The sequence below is a fragment of the Gorilla gorilla genome, chromosome 12 (assembly GCF_029281585.2).
Source record: "Gorilla gorilla gorilla isolate KB3781 chromosome 12, NHGRI_mGorGor1-v2.1_pri, whole genome shotgun sequence".
Lineage (NCBI taxonomy): Eukaryota > Metazoa > Chordata > Mammalia > Primates > Hominidae > Gorilla > Gorilla gorilla.
Window position 1 is genome coordinate 110,970,187 of NC_073236.2, and position 18,538 is coordinate 110,988,724.

General features: G+C 39.6%; 1 protein-coding gene and 2 non-coding genes across 3 annotated transcripts in view; all 3 read right to left on the minus strand.

Annotated features, from left to right (window-relative positions):
• The window catches only part of WDR43 (WD repeat domain 43), a 54,735-nt gene that overhangs the window by 7,229 nt on the left and 28,968 nt on the right, over positions 1-18,538 (minus strand). The window contains exons 8-14 of the mRNA XM_004029044.5: positions 16,922-17,093; positions 15,521-15,607; positions 14,363-14,494; positions 12,351-12,482; positions 6,450-6,536; positions 5,100-5,131; positions 4,055-4,118 (exon numbers count right to left, since the gene is read on the minus strand). Of these exons, the coding sequence (XP_004029093.1) occupies positions 4,055-4,118; positions 5,100-5,131; positions 6,450-6,536; positions 12,351-12,482; positions 14,363-14,494; positions 15,521-15,607; positions 16,922-17,093 (706 nt within the window). The remainder of the gene's footprint in view (positions 1-4,054; positions 4,119-5,099; positions 5,132-6,449; positions 6,537-12,350; positions 12,483-14,362; positions 14,495-15,520; positions 15,608-16,921; positions 17,094-18,538) is intronic.
• On the minus strand, positions 14,003-14,080 carry LOC115933631 (small nucleolar RNA SNORD53/SNORD92). Its single transcript, XR_004069497.1, has one exon. It is a non-coding gene; the product is annotated as a small nucleolar RNA SNORD53/SNORD92 (small nucleolar RNA).
• LOC115933630 (small nucleolar RNA SNORD53/SNORD92) lies at positions 14,926-15,003 on the minus strand. The gene has a single exon (XR_004069496.1). It is a non-coding gene; the product is annotated as a small nucleolar RNA SNORD53/SNORD92 (small nucleolar RNA).

The window sequence follows — 18,538 nt, forward strand, 5'->3', positions numbered from 1 at the left end:
TTGACCTTTTGCATTTTAAATATACTTCCTGTTAATGAGTCCTCTGAAACATATTTAAAAAATCAAAGTAGGACATTCTCTTTTTTGCTCCCATGTTGCTCTCATCAGTCTTTTGTATTGAGAATATAGCTGTTATATTTGGAACACAACACGACTGATAAAGGTCTGGCTCCTCCAGGTTCGTTGAGGAATAAAACAATGGTAATTTGCCTTTCTCATAAAATCTTAAAGCCCCCTTGATCATTTTTAACAATATGAAAGGAAACCATGATGGCCATAATTTTTCTATCCTAGATCAACTATAAAAAGCAACTGGAAGAATGTAAATGCCTCTTTTTAAAGAAAGCCATTTGGAAGTCCAGAACAAGCCTCTTCCTGTCCCACTGCCTTCAAATACCTGCCTCTGGTTAATTTTCCTCCCATCTGTGGGCTCTAAGAACGCTGGCAGCTGGGCACGGTGGCTCATGCCTGTAATCCCAGCACTTTGGGAGGCTGAGGCGGGCAGATCACCTGAGGTCGGGGGTTCAAGACCAGCCTGACCAACATGGAGAAACCCCATCTCTACTAAAAATACAAAAATTAGCCAGGCATGGTGGCATGTGCCTGTAATCCCAGCTACTCGGGAGGCTGAGGAAGGAGAATCATTTGAACTCAGGAGGCGGAGGTTGCGGTGAGCCAAGATCATGCCATTGCACTCCAGCCTAGGCAACAAGAGCGAAACTCCGTCTCAAGGAAAAAAAAAAAGAAAAAGAACAATGCTGGCTTCCCCACCTCACCCCCTACCCCCGTGATATTCTGATATTCTTTTATCTGTCCCTGTAGCACTACAGAAAAGGGGACTCCACTCTTTTTTTTTTTTTTTGAGATGGAGTCTCGCTCTGTCGCCCAGGCTGGAGTGCAGTGCCATGAACTCTGCTCACTGCAAGCTCCGCTCCCCCAGGTTCACGCCATTCTCCTGCCTCAGCCTCCCGAGTAGCTGGGACTACAGGCACCTGCCACCACGCTTGGCTAATTTTTTGTATTTTTAGTAGAGACGGGGTTTCACCGTGTTAGAAAGGATGGTCTTGATCTCCTGACCTCATGATCCACCCGCCTCAGCCTCCCAAAGTGCAGGGATTACAGGTGTGAGCCACCGTGCCTAGCTGGGACTCCACTCTTTACCTCTGATTAGCCTTTACCTGCACTCCTATTTCTAATACTTTAGCAAAAAGGTGTTTCATTCAAATGTTAACTTTAAACAGCAGACACAAAAATTAGTAAAGCAAGGTTTAAGGTCACTGCATTCCAATTTATCACCTCCCTTTTGTGTCCCTGTTCAGACTATGAGCTCCAAGAAGATGGGGACCAGAGTGTTTTGTACATTGCTGAATCCCCATGCCTGGCATAGCCCTTGGCTTAGAGAAGGCACTTAAAAATATGTGCAAAGGAAGGAAGAAATGAAGGAAAAGAGCGAGGAAAACCATGGTTTCCTTGATAACTGCTATGGGCTGAGAGAGGCCCTCCCTATACCATTCTTTCGTCTGTTCTGCCATGACCTTAAATGTTACACAACTACTCTGGTTATATCTCAGGAGTTGATTCCAGAAAAGATTTCACTAAGGTCTCCTGGGTCTCTCCTCACTTCTAAGCAAGTAACTGAGGCCACATTAGTGTCGCCCCATTTGCCATCCAGATTCCTAAGATCTGATGTCTGCTGGGATCGTTCATGCAATTGCAATGCCCCTTGGCCACCCTCTCACCAGTGCTCCCAAGTCACCTCCCAAAACCCCTCTCACCAGTGCTCCCAGTCCACCTCCCAAAACCCCTCTCACCAGTGCTCCCAGGTCACCTCCCAAAACCCCTCTCACCAGTGCTCCCAGTCCACCTCCCAAAACCCCTCTCACCAGTGCTCCCAGTCCACCTCCCAAAACCCCTCTCACCAGTGCTCCCAGGTCACCTCCCAAAACCCCTCTCACCAGTGCTCCCAGTCCACCTCCCAAAACCCCTCTCACCAGTGCTCCCAGGTCACCTCCCAAAACCCCTCTCACCAGTGCTCCCAAGTCACCTCCCAAAACCCCTCTCACCAGTGCTCCCAGGTCACCTCCCAAAACCCCTCTCACCAGTGCTCCCAGGTCACCTCCCAAAACCCCTCTCACCAGTGCTCCCAGGTCACCTCCCAAAACCCCTCTCACCAGTGCTCCCAGGTCACCTCCCAAAACCCCTCTCACCAGTGCTCCCAGGTCACCTCCCAAAACCCCTCTCACCAGTGCTCCCAGGTCACCTCCCAAAACCCCTCTCACCAGTGCTCCCAGGCCACCTCCCAAAAGCCCTCTCACCAGTGCTCCCAGGTCACCTCCCAAAACCCCTCTCACCAGTGCTCCCAGGTCACCTCCCAAAACCCCTCTCACCAGTGCTCCCAGGTCACCTCCCAAAACCCCTCTCACCAGTGCTCCCAGGTCACCTCCCAAAACCCCTCTCACCAGTGCTCCCAGGTCACCTCCCAAAACCCCTCTCACCAGTGCTCCCAGGTCACCTCCCAAAACCCCTCTCACCAGTGCTCCCAGGTCACCTCCCAAAACCCCTCTCACCAGTGCTCCCAGGTCACCTCCCAAAAGCCCTCTCACCAGTGCTCCCAGGCCACCTCCCAAAACCCCTCTCACCAGTGCTCCCAGGTCACCTCCCAAAACCCCTCTCACCAGTGCTCCCAGGCCACCTCCCAAAACCCCTCTCACCAGTGCTCCCAGGTCACCTCCCAAAACCCCTCTCACCAGTGCTCCCAGGTCACCTCCCAAAACCCCTCTCACCAGTGCTCCCAGGTCACCTCCCAAAACCCCTCTCACCAGTGCTCCCAGGTCACCTCCCAAAACCCCTCTCACCAGTGCTCCCAGGTCACCTCCCAAAACCCCTCTCACCAGTGCTGCCAGGACACCTCCCAAAACCCCTCTCACCAGTGCTCCCAGGTCACCTCCCAAAACCCCTCTCACCAGTGCTGCCAGGTCACCTCCCAAAACCCCTCTCACCAGTGCTCCCAGGTCACCTCCCAAAACCCCTCTCACCAGTGCTGCCAGGACACCTCCCAAAACCCCTCTCACCAGTGCTGCCAGGCCACCTCCCAAAACGCCTCTCACCAGTGCTCCCAGGTCACCTCCCAAGCCTCCTGCAGGCTGGGACACCCAAGATCTGTTGTTTGTCTCGACCCCATTCCAGCATCTTAGCGAGTTCTCCCCAAACACACAAAGAACAAACTGCTGACCTCGAAGCAGATTAACCAAGTTTTCCCTAATTCAAGCCACTGAAGGCAAAGGAGTCAGTGACAGAGAACAACGGACTGTGACAAGGCAGGAGTTGGGTGAGACTGTGTTAAGAAGAGCTACATTTTAAAGAACAATTCAGGATTTTTTTCAACTGTCCACTAAAAACTTAAAGCTTAAAGTAAAGCACTAGATAAAGAAAAAAAATTGAATACTTTTATTTCCAGCTTAAAATATAATGGATGTAATGATGTGGCAAAGAACCCAACTCATGAATACATTTTTTTTTTTCTGGTGTTGCTTTCCCTCTTCTATTTCCATAGGTAATCAAGAGCTGACAGCAGCACCAGCAAATTGTCAGGTAGCAAATATTTATGTTACTGTTACCATTAACTACATTTTATCCTCCTGGGACAAGGCAGGACAGACACATTAGCATGTATAAAAACATTTAAAACCTGCCGTGTGTGTGTGTGTGTGTGTGTGTGTGTGTGTGTGTGTGTGTGTGTGTGTGTGTGTGTGTCACATCTAAATCCTAGTATGTCATTATATAACTTTTCTCCTTTCTGTATTTGTAAAGATCTCTATATTTTTACATCTGGGGGGCGGAGGGGAAGACCAATTTATAAAAAGCCACAGCAGTGACACCATGAAAGGGCTCATGTCATTGCACCTGGGGTAAAACAAAATCTCTAAAGGAAGCATCTAACGGCTAAAGGATAGATGGGGAAAGGATGGTTTTGTTCAGCCATACTTGTCAAAGTTTACAATCCTTATCAAAGCCAAACTACTCATACTCGGCAACAGAAGCTGAAAAGACTCACCGTGGACAGGTATGATGCATGAACTGTTAACACACATTTTAGCCACTGAACCATTAGCACAGCACTGGAAAAAAAAAATCCAAGTAAACTAATGTTCACAAATTCAAAAGTAAATTCAACTGAGCTATTAGAAAACCCAGACAGACAAGTGAAGATCTATAAATGTTGCTCTGTGAAAATGACTGTAATAAATATATCACTGTGTATATATCACTTTCCGTTTTTTCTTTCAGATTATCTGAGCTCTGTGTCATAGACCTTGGGCAGGGACTGGGGGCCACATCAGAAAACAGGACAAAACCCTTCCTCTAAAACAGTTCAAGAACAAAACCCGTGCTTTACTTCATAATTAACTGATATGAGGGCAGTAATCTTCATCCAAATTGAGTTCGACTGGTTTTGCATTTTATGTTAACGATAAACATAAAAATCTATTCTATCAAGAATAGCAAAGTCCCCCATTAACATTAAAAGGCAAATATAGACCAAAAATGTGCAAAAAAGTCATAATTAATGAATTATTTAGCTTTCCTCTTTTGTGAGCTCAGAAGGCTAATGCACCCCATGAGAAAAAAAAATTTTTAAAGAAAACCTACATATTTTACTATCTAGATACTGATGATAATATACTATAAGCTTAGGATCTTTAAGATGTCATGTTATTTAAATGTTTGATCAGATTATCAAGAAAAAAGACAAAATTTAGTCTTTTAGCTAAAACATATTTTTACAGAGTCTTAAGCAGCTATCAGAGGTTCGGCAGGTACTATAAGCAGCAGTTTTACGATATCAACACTAAGTTATTAAATAAGACTAATCATTTAAATGACCTGCTAATAAAGCTAAAGTACCAACTTAGGAGTTTTCCAAAAGAAAACTATAATAAAACGCTAAGAATAACAATCACTCAACTTAAAATAAGGGAGGTGGCGAGGGGCTAATATTTGACACTGAAAGAGTTTTATTAGTTAGAAATCAGAACCACCTAATATTTAATTTCATGCTGTCAGACAACACTGTTTTTAAGTCACCTGTTTAATCTTACCTATTAGGATGTCCTTGTAACCTCTTTGTAAGCTAAGGGAGAGAAAAACACTATTAACAACAGCACTTCAGAGGCAACCAATGCTGTCAATTCCTATGATACAATGACAATATTGAGAAATTATTATTCTAATAAGTAGTCTATTTTAAACCAGCATAATACAGTCTATGAATACATTCCCATAATCAGAGTAATTAGCTGATAAAAGTCTAGGATACGACTTATATGAAGGAATGTCCAGAACCGGCAAAATCCACAGACAGAAAATAATTTAGTGATTGCCAGCCAACTGGGGAGAAGGAAGAATGGAAAGTGACTGCTAATAGATAAAGGATTTCTTTTTGGGGTGACAACTGTACAACCAGCAAACATACTGAAAAACACTAAAATGTAAAATGAAAAACACTAAAAGAGTTAAATTTTATGCTACGTGAATTGTATCTCGATTTTTAAAATACAAAGAAAAAAATCAAGGTTAGGCAAATTTTTATAGTAGGCAGTATTACAAAAACATATGACCACCCTTTTCTATACAAGACACTGCTTTTTTAAGTACAGAGTTTTCCCTTACCAATAATGGTACACCAGCCCACACTGTTAATACCGTAACTATACTTGCAAAATACTTCAGCAGCATGTTAGATAAATGGAATCCAGGTATAATTTCTAATTACAAAGAATACACTCTATTTTTAGGCCTAATTTTTAAAAATTTATACCCACCCTTGTAGGGCAAGTTTCAGTGAAATTATGTATACTTTTTTTTTTAAAGACGGGGTCTTGCTATGTTGCCCAGGCTAGAGTATAGTGGCTATTTAAATGTGCAATCATAGCGCATTACAGCCTTAAACTCCTGGGCTCAAGCAGTCCTCCCACCTCCAATTCCATACTGCCAGTCACAGAGATTAACAACCAATCTGTGATTAAGAAAATCAATACATATAAAAATGGTTTCAGTGTTAGGTTAAGGTACCTCACAGGACATAATGGGAAAAACCAAAATGAGAATTTGGGAACTTTATGTTGGGGTGTTTACAACAATTATTCCCATGTAGATGATCCTGTACATACAGCATTCTGTGCCACAAGTTCCAAGTGCCTCCAGGTAAACAGACACACAATAGCCATTAGCAGAATAAAGGTAAAACTGCCAATGACATTTCCTTTCATTGCCCCAGGAATTCATTTCACCTTTTTTTTTTGTTTTTTTGTCTAAAGTACGTTCCTCCATCCATTACTCACTCTAAACGCCATGTGTCCTTACGCATTACAAATCCATTTCTCTAACTACTGAATTTTCCATTTAACTCATGGCATTAGGACGCTGAAATGAAAAAAACAGTCAGTTACCTCTTGTAACAACGGAATAATAGTATGCAGGGGCATCCTTAATACAGTCTTCTTTATAAGGTTTACATTCCTAGTTTGAAGTACTTTCTGTGAGAAAATAAAAGGATTATTAAGATGAGCATACTGACAAACCAAGGACATCACAGAAAAAAAAAAAGTCTGTAAAAATGAATTCTTTAAATCATTTAAGACCAAGGCAATAAACTACAAACTGAATTTAGCAAAAATAAAGGTTGGAGGGACTGAATGGATAATGTTATATTACGTCTTGTGCTTAACAGACAAGCACAGTCTTTGGGTATCAGTAAATTTACTTCATTACTGAAGTAATTTTACTTCTTTGTGTTTTATTAAAACATCTCTAGACATTTGAATACAGACATATGCCACTTTAGAGATGTTCCCAAACCTCCATTTTATGAAATTTGGGTCGTATCCACCCTAGAGTGAGCAAAACAGTAAAATTACTTAGAAAGCAAGAAATCCTTTTAAAGTAGGTGTCAACATTTTGGTAAAATTTTATGCCAATCAAAAGATGACATAATGAGAGCTTGAATCAAAACCCTTTAAGGGTACATCTACGGTAGAGACCCAGTCTCCACACTGGGTTACAGCAAAGGACACAGAGCAGATCAGTTCTGGTCCTTCCCCTTAGAAGCACACCTTCTGGGACAGGTTGTTCAACTTCTTCAAGCCCCACATGCTTTACAGAAGTAGAAGGTGAAAATTAGGGTCCTTTTGAAAGGGTTTAGTTCCAGAGAGTCTTTCTAATGGTGTATGTATTTGTTGGTGATGGTTGTTGCTATAAATATGCTCAGAATAGAAACAGCAGTGGCACCAAAAGGCAAAAACAGAGGAAGTTAGTTTCCAACCTATTAATGTATTTATTTGAAACAGGGGCCTCATTCTGCTGTCTGGGCTGGAGTGCAGTGACATGATCACAGCTCACTGCAGCTTTGACCTCCTGGTCTCAGTAATTAGTAATGATTTTCTAATTTAAAATCAGCAAATAAAAATACGTTATCCCAAACTAAGTGAAATGATAATAAACAGAGGAGTCAGCCTCATTAATTTCCATCAAGGATGTATGTAAAGAAACAAACCTATAAGCCATGGTTATAACTACTAAGAAGGTGGTGTTGAAGACAAGATTTTTCTTTTACAACTTTACTGCAGTACAAATGAAGCGTAATAAACACCATATATTTAAAGTGTACTGCTTGATCAGTTTGACATACTCTTTACCCATGAAACAAATACTATGATATGACAAAAATAAACACTGTATCACCCTCGGTTCTCCTTGGGTCCCTTTAAATGTATCCCTCCTTCCACCCCGATTCCCAGGCAGCTACTGAACTATATATTGGTCTGCTTTTCCAGAATTTTTTATATAAATAGGAATTTATATTACTTTTTGCTTGGCTTCTTTCTCACAGCCTTAGTTTGAGATTCATGAATACTACTGGTCTATTAATAACACATTACTTATATTGCTAGATGAACAATTTGTTTCTCCATTCACCTGTTAAAGGACATATGTGTTCTTTCCAGTTTAGGGCCATTACAAAGAACATTCATGAGGAAGTCTTTATATGAACGTATGTGTGTTATTCTCCTGGTAAATATCTAGCAGCAGAATGGCTCCATCACATGGTGGATACATCCTCAATTTTTAATAAACTAATTGTTTTCCAAAGTAGTTATACCATTTACATTCCCACCAGTAACATACTTGAATTTCAGCTGCTCTACATCCTCACCAACAGATGGTATTATTGTCTGTCTTTCTCATTTTTATCAACCTGTAAGGGGTGCATGCAAGCTTTATTTCACTGTGGTTTTAATTTGCCTTTATGTGATAATTAATAATGCATAATACCTTTACATGTGCTTACTGGCCATTTGAATTCTATTGTGAAGTGTCTGTTCAAACCTTTACCAACTGCTTTTAAGTCCAGATACAAATCCTTTGTCTAACATGAGTTGCTAATATTTTGTTCCCAGCCCTCAGCTTGTTTTGTTATACTCCTAACACTGTTTTTCCAAGAACAGAAGTTTCTAATTTTGATAAGGTTCAAATGACCAATTTTTTCTTTACCATTTCATGCATTTTGTGCTACATCTAAGAAATCTTTCCCCACTCTTGTTCACAAAGATGTTCTCCTGTTTTTTCCCAGAAGTTTTGTAGTTTTAGGTTTTACAGTCAAGTCTATGGTCTATTTTGCATTGATTTTTGTGTAAGGTGAGATAAAACTGAGATCCATTTTTTTCCAATTGCATGTGGTTTATTTCTGGACTCTGTTTTGGCCCCTTAATCTATATTTATTTTTTCACCAATATCAAACTATCTTGACTACTATAGCTTTATTTTGAAATCAACTGGGTGATTCCTCCAACTTGCTCTTTATTTTACCATTTCTTTGGTTATTCCATGTCCTTTGCATTTCCACATAAATTTTAGGATAGGTTTGTCAATTTCTACAAAGGTGGCTGACAAGGACTGCTGGAATTTTAATTGAGAATGGATTAAATATATAGATTATTTGGGGAGAATTCTTGACCCCAAAATACAGAATATTCTAACCCATGAACAGGGCTTAGATCTCTATTTACTTAGGTCTTCATTAACTTCTCTCAACTGTTATAATTTTCAGTGTAGAGACAGTTACCTGTTTTAGATATACCCTAGGTATTTTTTGGTACTACTATAAATGGAACTGTTAAAAAATATTTAACTTAAATGCTTTTTAAAATATTTAAAAATATCCCCTATGGATGCCATGAATTACATAAATACGCTTCTCTTTTTGCATAAGCTACACACTAATTCATTGAGTTACATTTCCACCTTCCAAACGCCATTAATGTCAATGTCAGGTTTTCTATGACAGACAGTATTAACCTCTTGGAAGCTCCCATGTTGTATCCCTGTCACTGCTCACATTCTTCTTTTGTTCCTATTTTTAATATCCTCATAACTATGTATCCTCATAAGGCAGCTTTTGGGAAGGGGGAAAACGTTTTTAGAAGGAAAAATGTTACTAACCTCTTTCTTTTTAGAGTACAGAATATATAAATGCATAATCTCCTAGGTAATACATTATAAGAACATCCATTCTTTTCTTTTTTAAAAAAGGGTTTACTTGGCTGGGAACGGTGGCTCACGCCTGTAATCCCAGCATTCTGGGAGGCCAAGAGGGGCAGGTGACCAGAGATCAGGAGTCTGAGACCATCCTGGCAAATGCAGTGAAGCCCTGTCTCTACTAAAAATACAAAATTAGCTGGGTGTGGTGGCGCACAACCATAATCTCAGCTACTTAGGAGGCTGAGGCAGGAGAATCGCTTGAACCTGGGAGGCAGAGGTTGCAGTGAGCTGAGACCACACCACTGCACACCAGCCTGGGCGACAATCGATCAATCAATCAATAGAATAAAAATTTTCTGAAAGGGCTATTCTATGCCAGCACTTTGTGAGGCTGAGGCAGGAGGATTACTTGAGAACAAGACTTTGAAACCAATCTGAGCAACACAGCAGACCCTGTCTCTACCAAAAAATTTTAAAAATTAGCTGGCTATGGTGATGCGTGCCTGCAGTCCCAGATACTCAGGAGGCTGAGGTGGCAGGATCACTTGAGCCCAGGAGTTCATGCAGCGAGCTACAATTGCAACACTGCCCTTCCAGCCTGGGTGACAGAGTGAGACCCTGTCTCATTTAAAAAAAAAAAAAAAAAAAGGCGGGGGGAAGGGCATGTGTATTTTATGCTCTTTACTAACTTTTCAAGCACACAATTTTTCATCATTCAACCACTTCTCTATTATTTCTATCTAAGTAACCTATACAATTTAAGAAGTGTTTTCATAAACAGCATTTTATTTTCCCTTTCAACACCTATGACACTTAATGAAAGTTACATATTAACATCTTTGAAATGTTCTTGCAAAAAAAAAAAAGATTTTAAACCGAATCTCTTCTAGCTTCTAGATCTAACCAGATCTAGATCTAGATCTTCAAGCTTCTAGATCTAACCTATATAAAGAACAAGATAAACAGAGCAATGTGTTAAATGATACCACAGTGATGCAGTATGCAAAATCTTGAACATGGAACTCTCTACTGGGCAAATAACCTAACTTTTCCAAAAAACTAAATTGCAAGAGACAGAAGGGGCATACCAACTAAATACAGTGTAGACTCTGTTGGAATCTTGTTTTAAAGAAAGCAAAAATAGGCCGGCACAGTGGCTCACGCCTGTAATCCCAGGACTTTGGGAGGCCAAGGCGGGTGGATCACGAGCTCAGGAGTTCAAGACCAGCCTGGCCAACATGGTAAAACCCCGTCTCTACCAAAAATACAAAAATTAGCTGGGCACGGTGGCACGCGCCTGTAACCCCAGCAATTCGGGAGGCTGAGGCAGGAGAATTGCTTGAACCAGGACCTGGGAGGCAGAGATAGCAGTGAGCCAAGATTGCGCCACTGCACTCCAGCCTGGGCTACAAAGCAAGACTCTGTCTCAAAAAAAAAAAAAAAAAAGGCAGAAATAAAAAAAAGTTTGAGACAATCAGGGAAATATAAACACCAACGATATTTGATAATTTTTAAAGAATTACTTTTTTGAGGTGCAACAATGGATTATGGTTATTTTTTTAAAGGATGTTTTAAGTTGAATGGGGCATATTTATGGATAAAATGATATGTGATCATCTGAGATTTGCTTCACCATAACTTGGGGGGACAAGTGAGACTATCAACAAATCAACAGTTGACTGGCTAGTATTGATAATTTTTGAAACTAGGTAATGAGTTCGTGATGGGCCACTGTACTATTCTAAATGTTTTGAACTGTTTCTTAATAAGAAAAAGAAAAAATTTGTACTTGATTCATTTGTACCTACTGAGGAAGGTTTCAAAGCATAATTAGAAGGCAATGAGGGCAGTTAAGTTATATTCCATTTCAAAAACACTGTCAATTGTTTTCTACAGATTTTTCACCAAATCTTCACCCAGGTTTCTATGCCATGGTAAACTAAAATCTACCTCCACAATACACACATTCACAAACTATTTTAAAAGTAATTTTAGGATCAATGTACCCTAAAAAACTGGATCAAATAAAATGAGACACACTATTCATAGGTTATGGATTAAATTCACATTGACACTCACTGAAATCACAACACTGCTATGAGTCATTAAGAATAAATGCATTAGCAAATGTAAACTGCTTTAATCTGATCAGGCAGTACTTGAATCGAACTGTTTTTCACTTAAATGTTCTAGATAGAATGCTGTCAAACTGTAGAATTTAAGAGAATCAAACTGAGTAACTTCATACAAGCAGTCACCAACTTACACAGAAATCATAAATGCCTCCCTTTATACAAAGTTTCTAGTACTTTTACCTCTACATATTTTACAACATAACCCCCAACCCTCTTGAATTTTCCCCCAAACCTCCTACCCATTGCCAAGGTTCCACCTCACTGCCCCCTCTCACGGCCAGGGGGAAATAAGTTTCTGGAATCCAGAGTAAAAACTCAGGAACGCATTTTCCTACAGAAAAAAATATAAATTGTGATCTAGAATGCTGAGTATTATCATTCAGCTACACTATGTTTATAAAGGCTTTTATGAACTAAAGCCTAATAACCTAATATTTCAGAACAGTATTTCTATGAGAAAATGCATTCCAGGTTCAAAATAACTCAATGCAATCCCGTTGTAGGTTGGTGACTGTCTGTATAACGCCACCAAGTGATACATGTTTGACTAAACTCATAAAACATTACATTCCAAATGGCTCTGTAACATGATGGCTCACAGCTGTGAATGTGCTATGTCAATCATTTTCTAAGAAATATTAACCATGTTAATTTAGTTAAAAATTGCTATATACTTACATTTAGCATTTCAAAATCGTTACTTTCTAAGCCCTGGGTAAGAAGAACTGGAAAGCTATTCGTCTGGAGGTCTTCCTTTCCTTTTTTGTGTGTGTCTATATCCATTGCTCCCAGACGTTCTTCAATGCTAACCTACAGAACAGAAAGGATTGTTAATGTGTTACCAGACAAGACTTAAAGTAGTTTGGAGACAAAAAAAATAAAATAAAATAAAATAAAATAGGATTTACACCTCAACCCTAGAAAACACTAATATGCTCATTCTTATTCCAAGAGAACCTCATTACCATAATGCCAATGTTGGAGACAAACGTCTGCAATCCAAGCTTCCAGATTCTAGTGAAAAAAACAACGGCCCAAGAAGCACATAGTTTGAAAATGTTCATTCATAAAAATCCTTCTAAATGAAGATTCAGAAAAGGCAAGGACCTGGCATCTGATTCTAGAACACAAGACTTAAGATCTATTCTCACAGAAGCTTGCCCCACTATAACTATCCCTTGGTGTCACTCTCAGATCTGCAGGAGGAAACAAAATATTATTAAAAGGGCATAAAGAAATGTTATGTTCCCAAAACAATTTTTTAAAATGTCTTCCTGTTTTTAACAGTGAGCTCCAAATGATGATTTATTAGCTAGAATATGCTATACTACAACTAAGTGTCCTTCCTTGATAAATACTTAACATTTATGTGTAAATAAACATGATGCAATTTGCTATACAAAAACTCAACTGTGGTCTGGGTGTGGTGGCTCTCACCTGTAATCCCAGCACTCTGGGAGGCTGAGGCAGGCGGATCACTTGAGTCCAGGTGTTCGAGACCAGCCTGGGCAACATGGCAAAACTCTGTCTCTACAAAAAAATTAGCCAGGCATAGTGGCATCCATCTATGGTCCCAGCTACTCAAGAGGCTGAGGTGGGAGGATCACTTGAGCCCAGGAGGTGGAGGTTGCAGTGAGCCAAGATCAAACCACTGCAACCCAGTATGGGTGACGGAATGAGACCCTATCTCCAAAAAACAAACAAATGAACAAAATCAACAACAAACACCCTCAATTGTATAGAACTGATTCCTGATTAAATCAAGTCTAACATGTTCTGTCAGCCTCTTGGTTATCAAAAAGAAATTTGTTCTATGACTAACATAGCAAACTGATGTGCTTGGTTTATCCTAACACAAAAAAGATTAAAAAGGACATGGGGAAATTAAAAAGTTGAAACTAGGCCAAGCCAAAGAAAGTTGGCACTTTATTTTTAAAGTCAGCTATCATGTAACTGAGGAATAACTTTTATGAACATGTTATGAACATGTTTTATGAAGCTATGTTATCCCCACCCCACCACCCAATAAATGCATTTAAAATCAGCTAAATTATCCTTCAAAAATTGGACAAACGAAAAAAAAAGAATACAAATTAAAGTAAAATCAGCTAAAGAAACCTAGTATTTCTGTAAGAATGAAACAGTTAAAATTCCAGATTCCTTATGTAAGAGGGAAGAATGTGAATGGAAGATAAAAAACAACTCTGCACAGACATGTACAGTAACCACAAAGGATTTTGGGAACTGAGGGAAAAATGAAGATCATAAACACTTACGCAGTTATAATGACTATCACTTTTAGAGACCAACTGGCACTAAGTTAGCCAGGATTGCTCAGACAGCCAAGAGAAAAGAGGCATCACTGGAACTCAGCAACATGCGAAACCCAATGATAGTCATCACAGCAAGTCCTGGCTTGACTTATTCCATTTTATGTTACCCAGCTAACTACTAACTAATGGCCAAAACAGCACCCTCTTTAGTTACTGAAGGTTCCATCTTCTCTGTTAAACGAAGATGACAATCTAGAATTATGAAACCTATGATGGTGAAGATAAAAGAGAGCATAACAGGAGAAATCTCAGTAAATTTCTAAAGATTTAACTTTGGCTCTATCCAACACACTTGTTAGAATTTCCCAGTAATTTTAAATCACAAACTCAAATATCTGGTCAAAGTGGTTGCATTACCTCATTTCCCCCTGATTTCCTCTTGCTCTCTACTTGCTCAGTTTGTGGAGGAGCGGGCTTGATAGCTGCATGATGACCAGGAATCCCAGGCACCAGAACTTTTGCTTCAGAATTCATCACTGGTGTCCTCACCTGTTCAACAGGAATAGCCAAAGTGTGAAAAAGGAAATCATACCTTAGTCCTTAAGTATCCTCAATGAGAAAACAGCTTTTAAAGGGCTCCTCTATTAGAAAAATGCAATATAATTAATTTAATATGATATCAATTTAAGATATATTTTAAATTGAATGTTGACAAACTTTTTAAGTGACAATCTGAAAGACTGTGAATTTAAAGCTTAACAAATACCACATAAGAGTAAAATCCGACTGGCCTGACAGTAGTTGGTTATCAGAACTTATTAAATATTTAGTGTCACTAACATTGGTATACAAGCCCCCACTATTAAATTCAACTGGCTTTAAAAAACTACAGATTACATAAAGACACAATGATTTTTAAAAATTTAAAAAGTGAAGTTACACATTTTACAACTACCTCCAGAATTCAATCTCTGCCAGAAATGCTCAGACAGCCAAGAGAAAGGTGTCATCTCTGAAACTCAGCCAGCAGCGAAACCATATGGATGTCATCATAGCATGTCTTGGCTTTCCCTTTCTCACTAAACCACGAAACACGTCCCCTACATGTAGACACCAAGTTATATGCAAAATGGAGCACCATGATGATGCTCCTATGCTTTTGTGGTATTATATTCTAGCCCCATGACAGTTTTATTACACCCTGAAATACAGCATTCCTCTCAGCAAAGTAATGCTCTTTTAAGTACTGAGATTGATAAAAACTATCTACTGATAAATCTGATATTGATATTTATCCCTACATTCTTCCTGGCCCAGATGATCATGCATGGTGGGCAGGGAAGAACCACATCCAAGGTCTTCAACTGCTAGTCTTCTATTCATTCATTCACTCAACAAATCAGGAGTACAATCTTGACATCTAAAACCATAATCCCATAAAATTTATAAGAGAATAAAGATATTAAAGAATAAAAAACTCAGTTTAATCATAATACTAAGTAACAGTTCCATTCACCCAAATTCACCCAAAGAAATATCCTTTTTCTTAAAACTTCAAATTTGTAATGTGCTCACCTTTGTTATAGCTGTTTCTACTTTGGGGGCCCAGCAGTTTGAAATATCTCTTACTAAACACATATGAGGTTCTCTGGAGTTTAAAGCCTGAAAATATATTTTTTTTAAAGGGGAAGATGAGAGGAAAGAAAAAAAAAGAGTGTCAAACAAAGCAACTGGGAATGAGAACAAAATGAAAAATAAATGACTACTTGTGCATTTTTATAAAATATTAAAAAGTATGGAAGACTTCCACACTCAATTGTTAACCACGATCACCACTCAGACTGACGGCAGTTAAGAAAAACGGTAATTCTGAAGACACTGGGTACCAAGGTTTACTTTCCTCAGCTATGAACTGCTTGAATTTTTCACATTTATTTTTTAAAGGTCAACAGAATGTTTAAACGTAACAGGTTTTAAAGAAAACGTATCAGTTCATCATCCTTTTAAGAAACAGTCTGTGCTCAAAACAGTAAATGGTTCTACTCTTAACTCTCCTATTGTCCTTTCCATAAGCAAGTCAAAGGTAGCACTGTTGATTAACAAAATGCATCTGTATGTCCTGACACGATATTAAATAGGATCGGGGGAGTCAGACGCAGCAAACCAATAAAAGATTTAAAGTGATACATAATTCTATATGCCCATGTAATTAATCAATATCGGGAAAGACGCAAAAAAATAGTCAACAATGGCTGCAAACAGAGGCATGGAATTCACATATGGCAAGGAGCCATGTTTACAGCTTAACACCTTTTCTCCTTTTTTAATTTTTTTAATTAAACCATATGCATGTATGCTTGTGTGAGTATGTAATATTCCATTCATAGTCTTGCTGAGGATCATACTAAGTAAACGCATTTTAAATGCAAGCTTAAGAAATAACCTATTGTACATGCTTACGATAACTCACAAGTCTTCAAGAAACGTCTGTAGTAAACAATGTTAAATCATTGCACTGTCCATTACATTTCCACTTAGAAAATCCAATGAGTGCTAATACTAAGAGATCCTATTATTAAGTTCATATCTTCGTAACTAGGCAAAATTCAACGTAAGTCATACCTGTACTGACCAACTAGTAAGACACTAGGAACATGTGGCACTGAGCACTTGAAATGTGGCTAGTCCAAACTGAGATGTGCTAGAAGTGCAAAATACACACCAGATTTTTAAAACATAGTACTAAGGGAGAGGGCTGATATAAATAACTCAAACAATGCTTCAAACTGACCAGGTGTTAAATTATGTTGGATATAGAGCTCTCAAAATTAAATTAAACCACTCCATGAAGAAATCCTTTAATTAAAAAAGAATATATTATTTATCTTAAAGACCAATGTTGTTATTTTTAAAATCACTCTCTTCCATGGACATAGGGATGCTATATTGCTTTACTCCAGAGTAGCAGCTACGTACCACTCGCTCAATAGTAGGCTGAAACCAACTGCCATATACAAGCAACAATGACATTTTGTCTGAGCAAAAACCAGCAGCTAGAATAGGGATGGGTTTTGGTGTTGACTTCTTGCCTTTCCCAGGTGTTGCTATCTGAATTGTGCAGTTTGAAGTCAAAGGCTTTTTGCAGTACCTGGAAATGGAGGGGGAAATGAGATTAAAGAATTTGAAAAAACGTCTCATACTAACTCTCTGGAACTGACATCAAGTCACGAAATGTGACCCTCCTCTAGCCTCTATACTGCCATCAGGAGTCACCTGGGTCTCCAGAGCATGAGTACTCCTTTCAAGACCTCACCTACCTCTACCTATGCTCAAAACCTCACCACCAAAATCAGACTGGAGACCTACTTCCCCCTCTGTCCCATTTTTTCAGGCCCCGCCAAGAAGCCCCAAGCTGCCAAACGTTCTCTTGCCACCCTGTACTTCAGGTCCTGTATGGTGCTGTCCAAGCCCTGTTCCAGTCAGTCCCGTCTCCAGTTTCTCCCAACCCCCAAAAGCCTCAGCAAGCCTCTGGAGTGTAGTTCCAGCAGCAAAATTGTGTCCTCAACAGCTTCTCTAGGGGCTCTCTTCACATTCTTCCTCTACCCTGGCTTGTCCCTGCAGCACTCCCAACTTGTACCTGTTTTCTCTCCCATACCATTTGTGTCAGGGGCCTTGGACATGATATAAATGAGTTCCCTGCTCTTCACTGACACTTCAAGACAATAGTCTATCCCTTTTTCGTCCCTAAAATCTTTTCAATTGTTGTCACCAGATACCAGCTACCGCTCCCTCCTGCCGTCATCCAATGATCTCTGCCACCATCCACATTTCTTAAAGATTTCAGTGGCTTGAGGTCATTACTTCTAACATTACTCTAAATGAATTCCTTTCTTAGTGGTTTCCACACCCAGTGTCCAGGTTGATGGACACTTCTGACACTCTGACCTGTCAACTCCTTTCTCAAATGAACATGCCCCTCACTGTATTTCAGCCACAAACTCCTCACACCCTACGCATCTTATTACCACTTATTCTCCACAAGTGTACATCCTGCATAATATCCCAGGTGTAAGCATCTCATGATCCCTATCTTTCCAACTTACTCCTCCTATCATCCTGACTCCACAACTATCTCTAAACCCAGGATTTGGGGTCTCTACTTTAGCCTTTCACCCTCTATAGTCTATTCTCAATGAACGACGGTCTTAAAACTCAGGCCAAAGCTCATCTAATCCTCTGCTTGAAATCCTTCAATGGTTTGTCACTGCCCAGGGAGTCCTCACTGTGGCCAGCTACCTTTGGGTCCCACTTCTCCTGAGTCTCAATTATACATTCCAGGTACACACATCCTTCTATAAATAAAAGCTTCAAGAGTTACACACTAAAATGTTAACAGTTACCTATAGGAGCAGAACTCAATGGAGGGAGACTCGGGTTTTAAAATCAAGTGTTTGGGCATCCTGGGTGTTTTGAAATGAGTATACACTTTTTTCATAATCTGTTTATATTTAAATAAATTCCTATACTGGTATTTTAAAAGAAGGGTGCCAACTGACAACAAGAGGTTAAAACCATTTTAAAGCTTAACAAAAT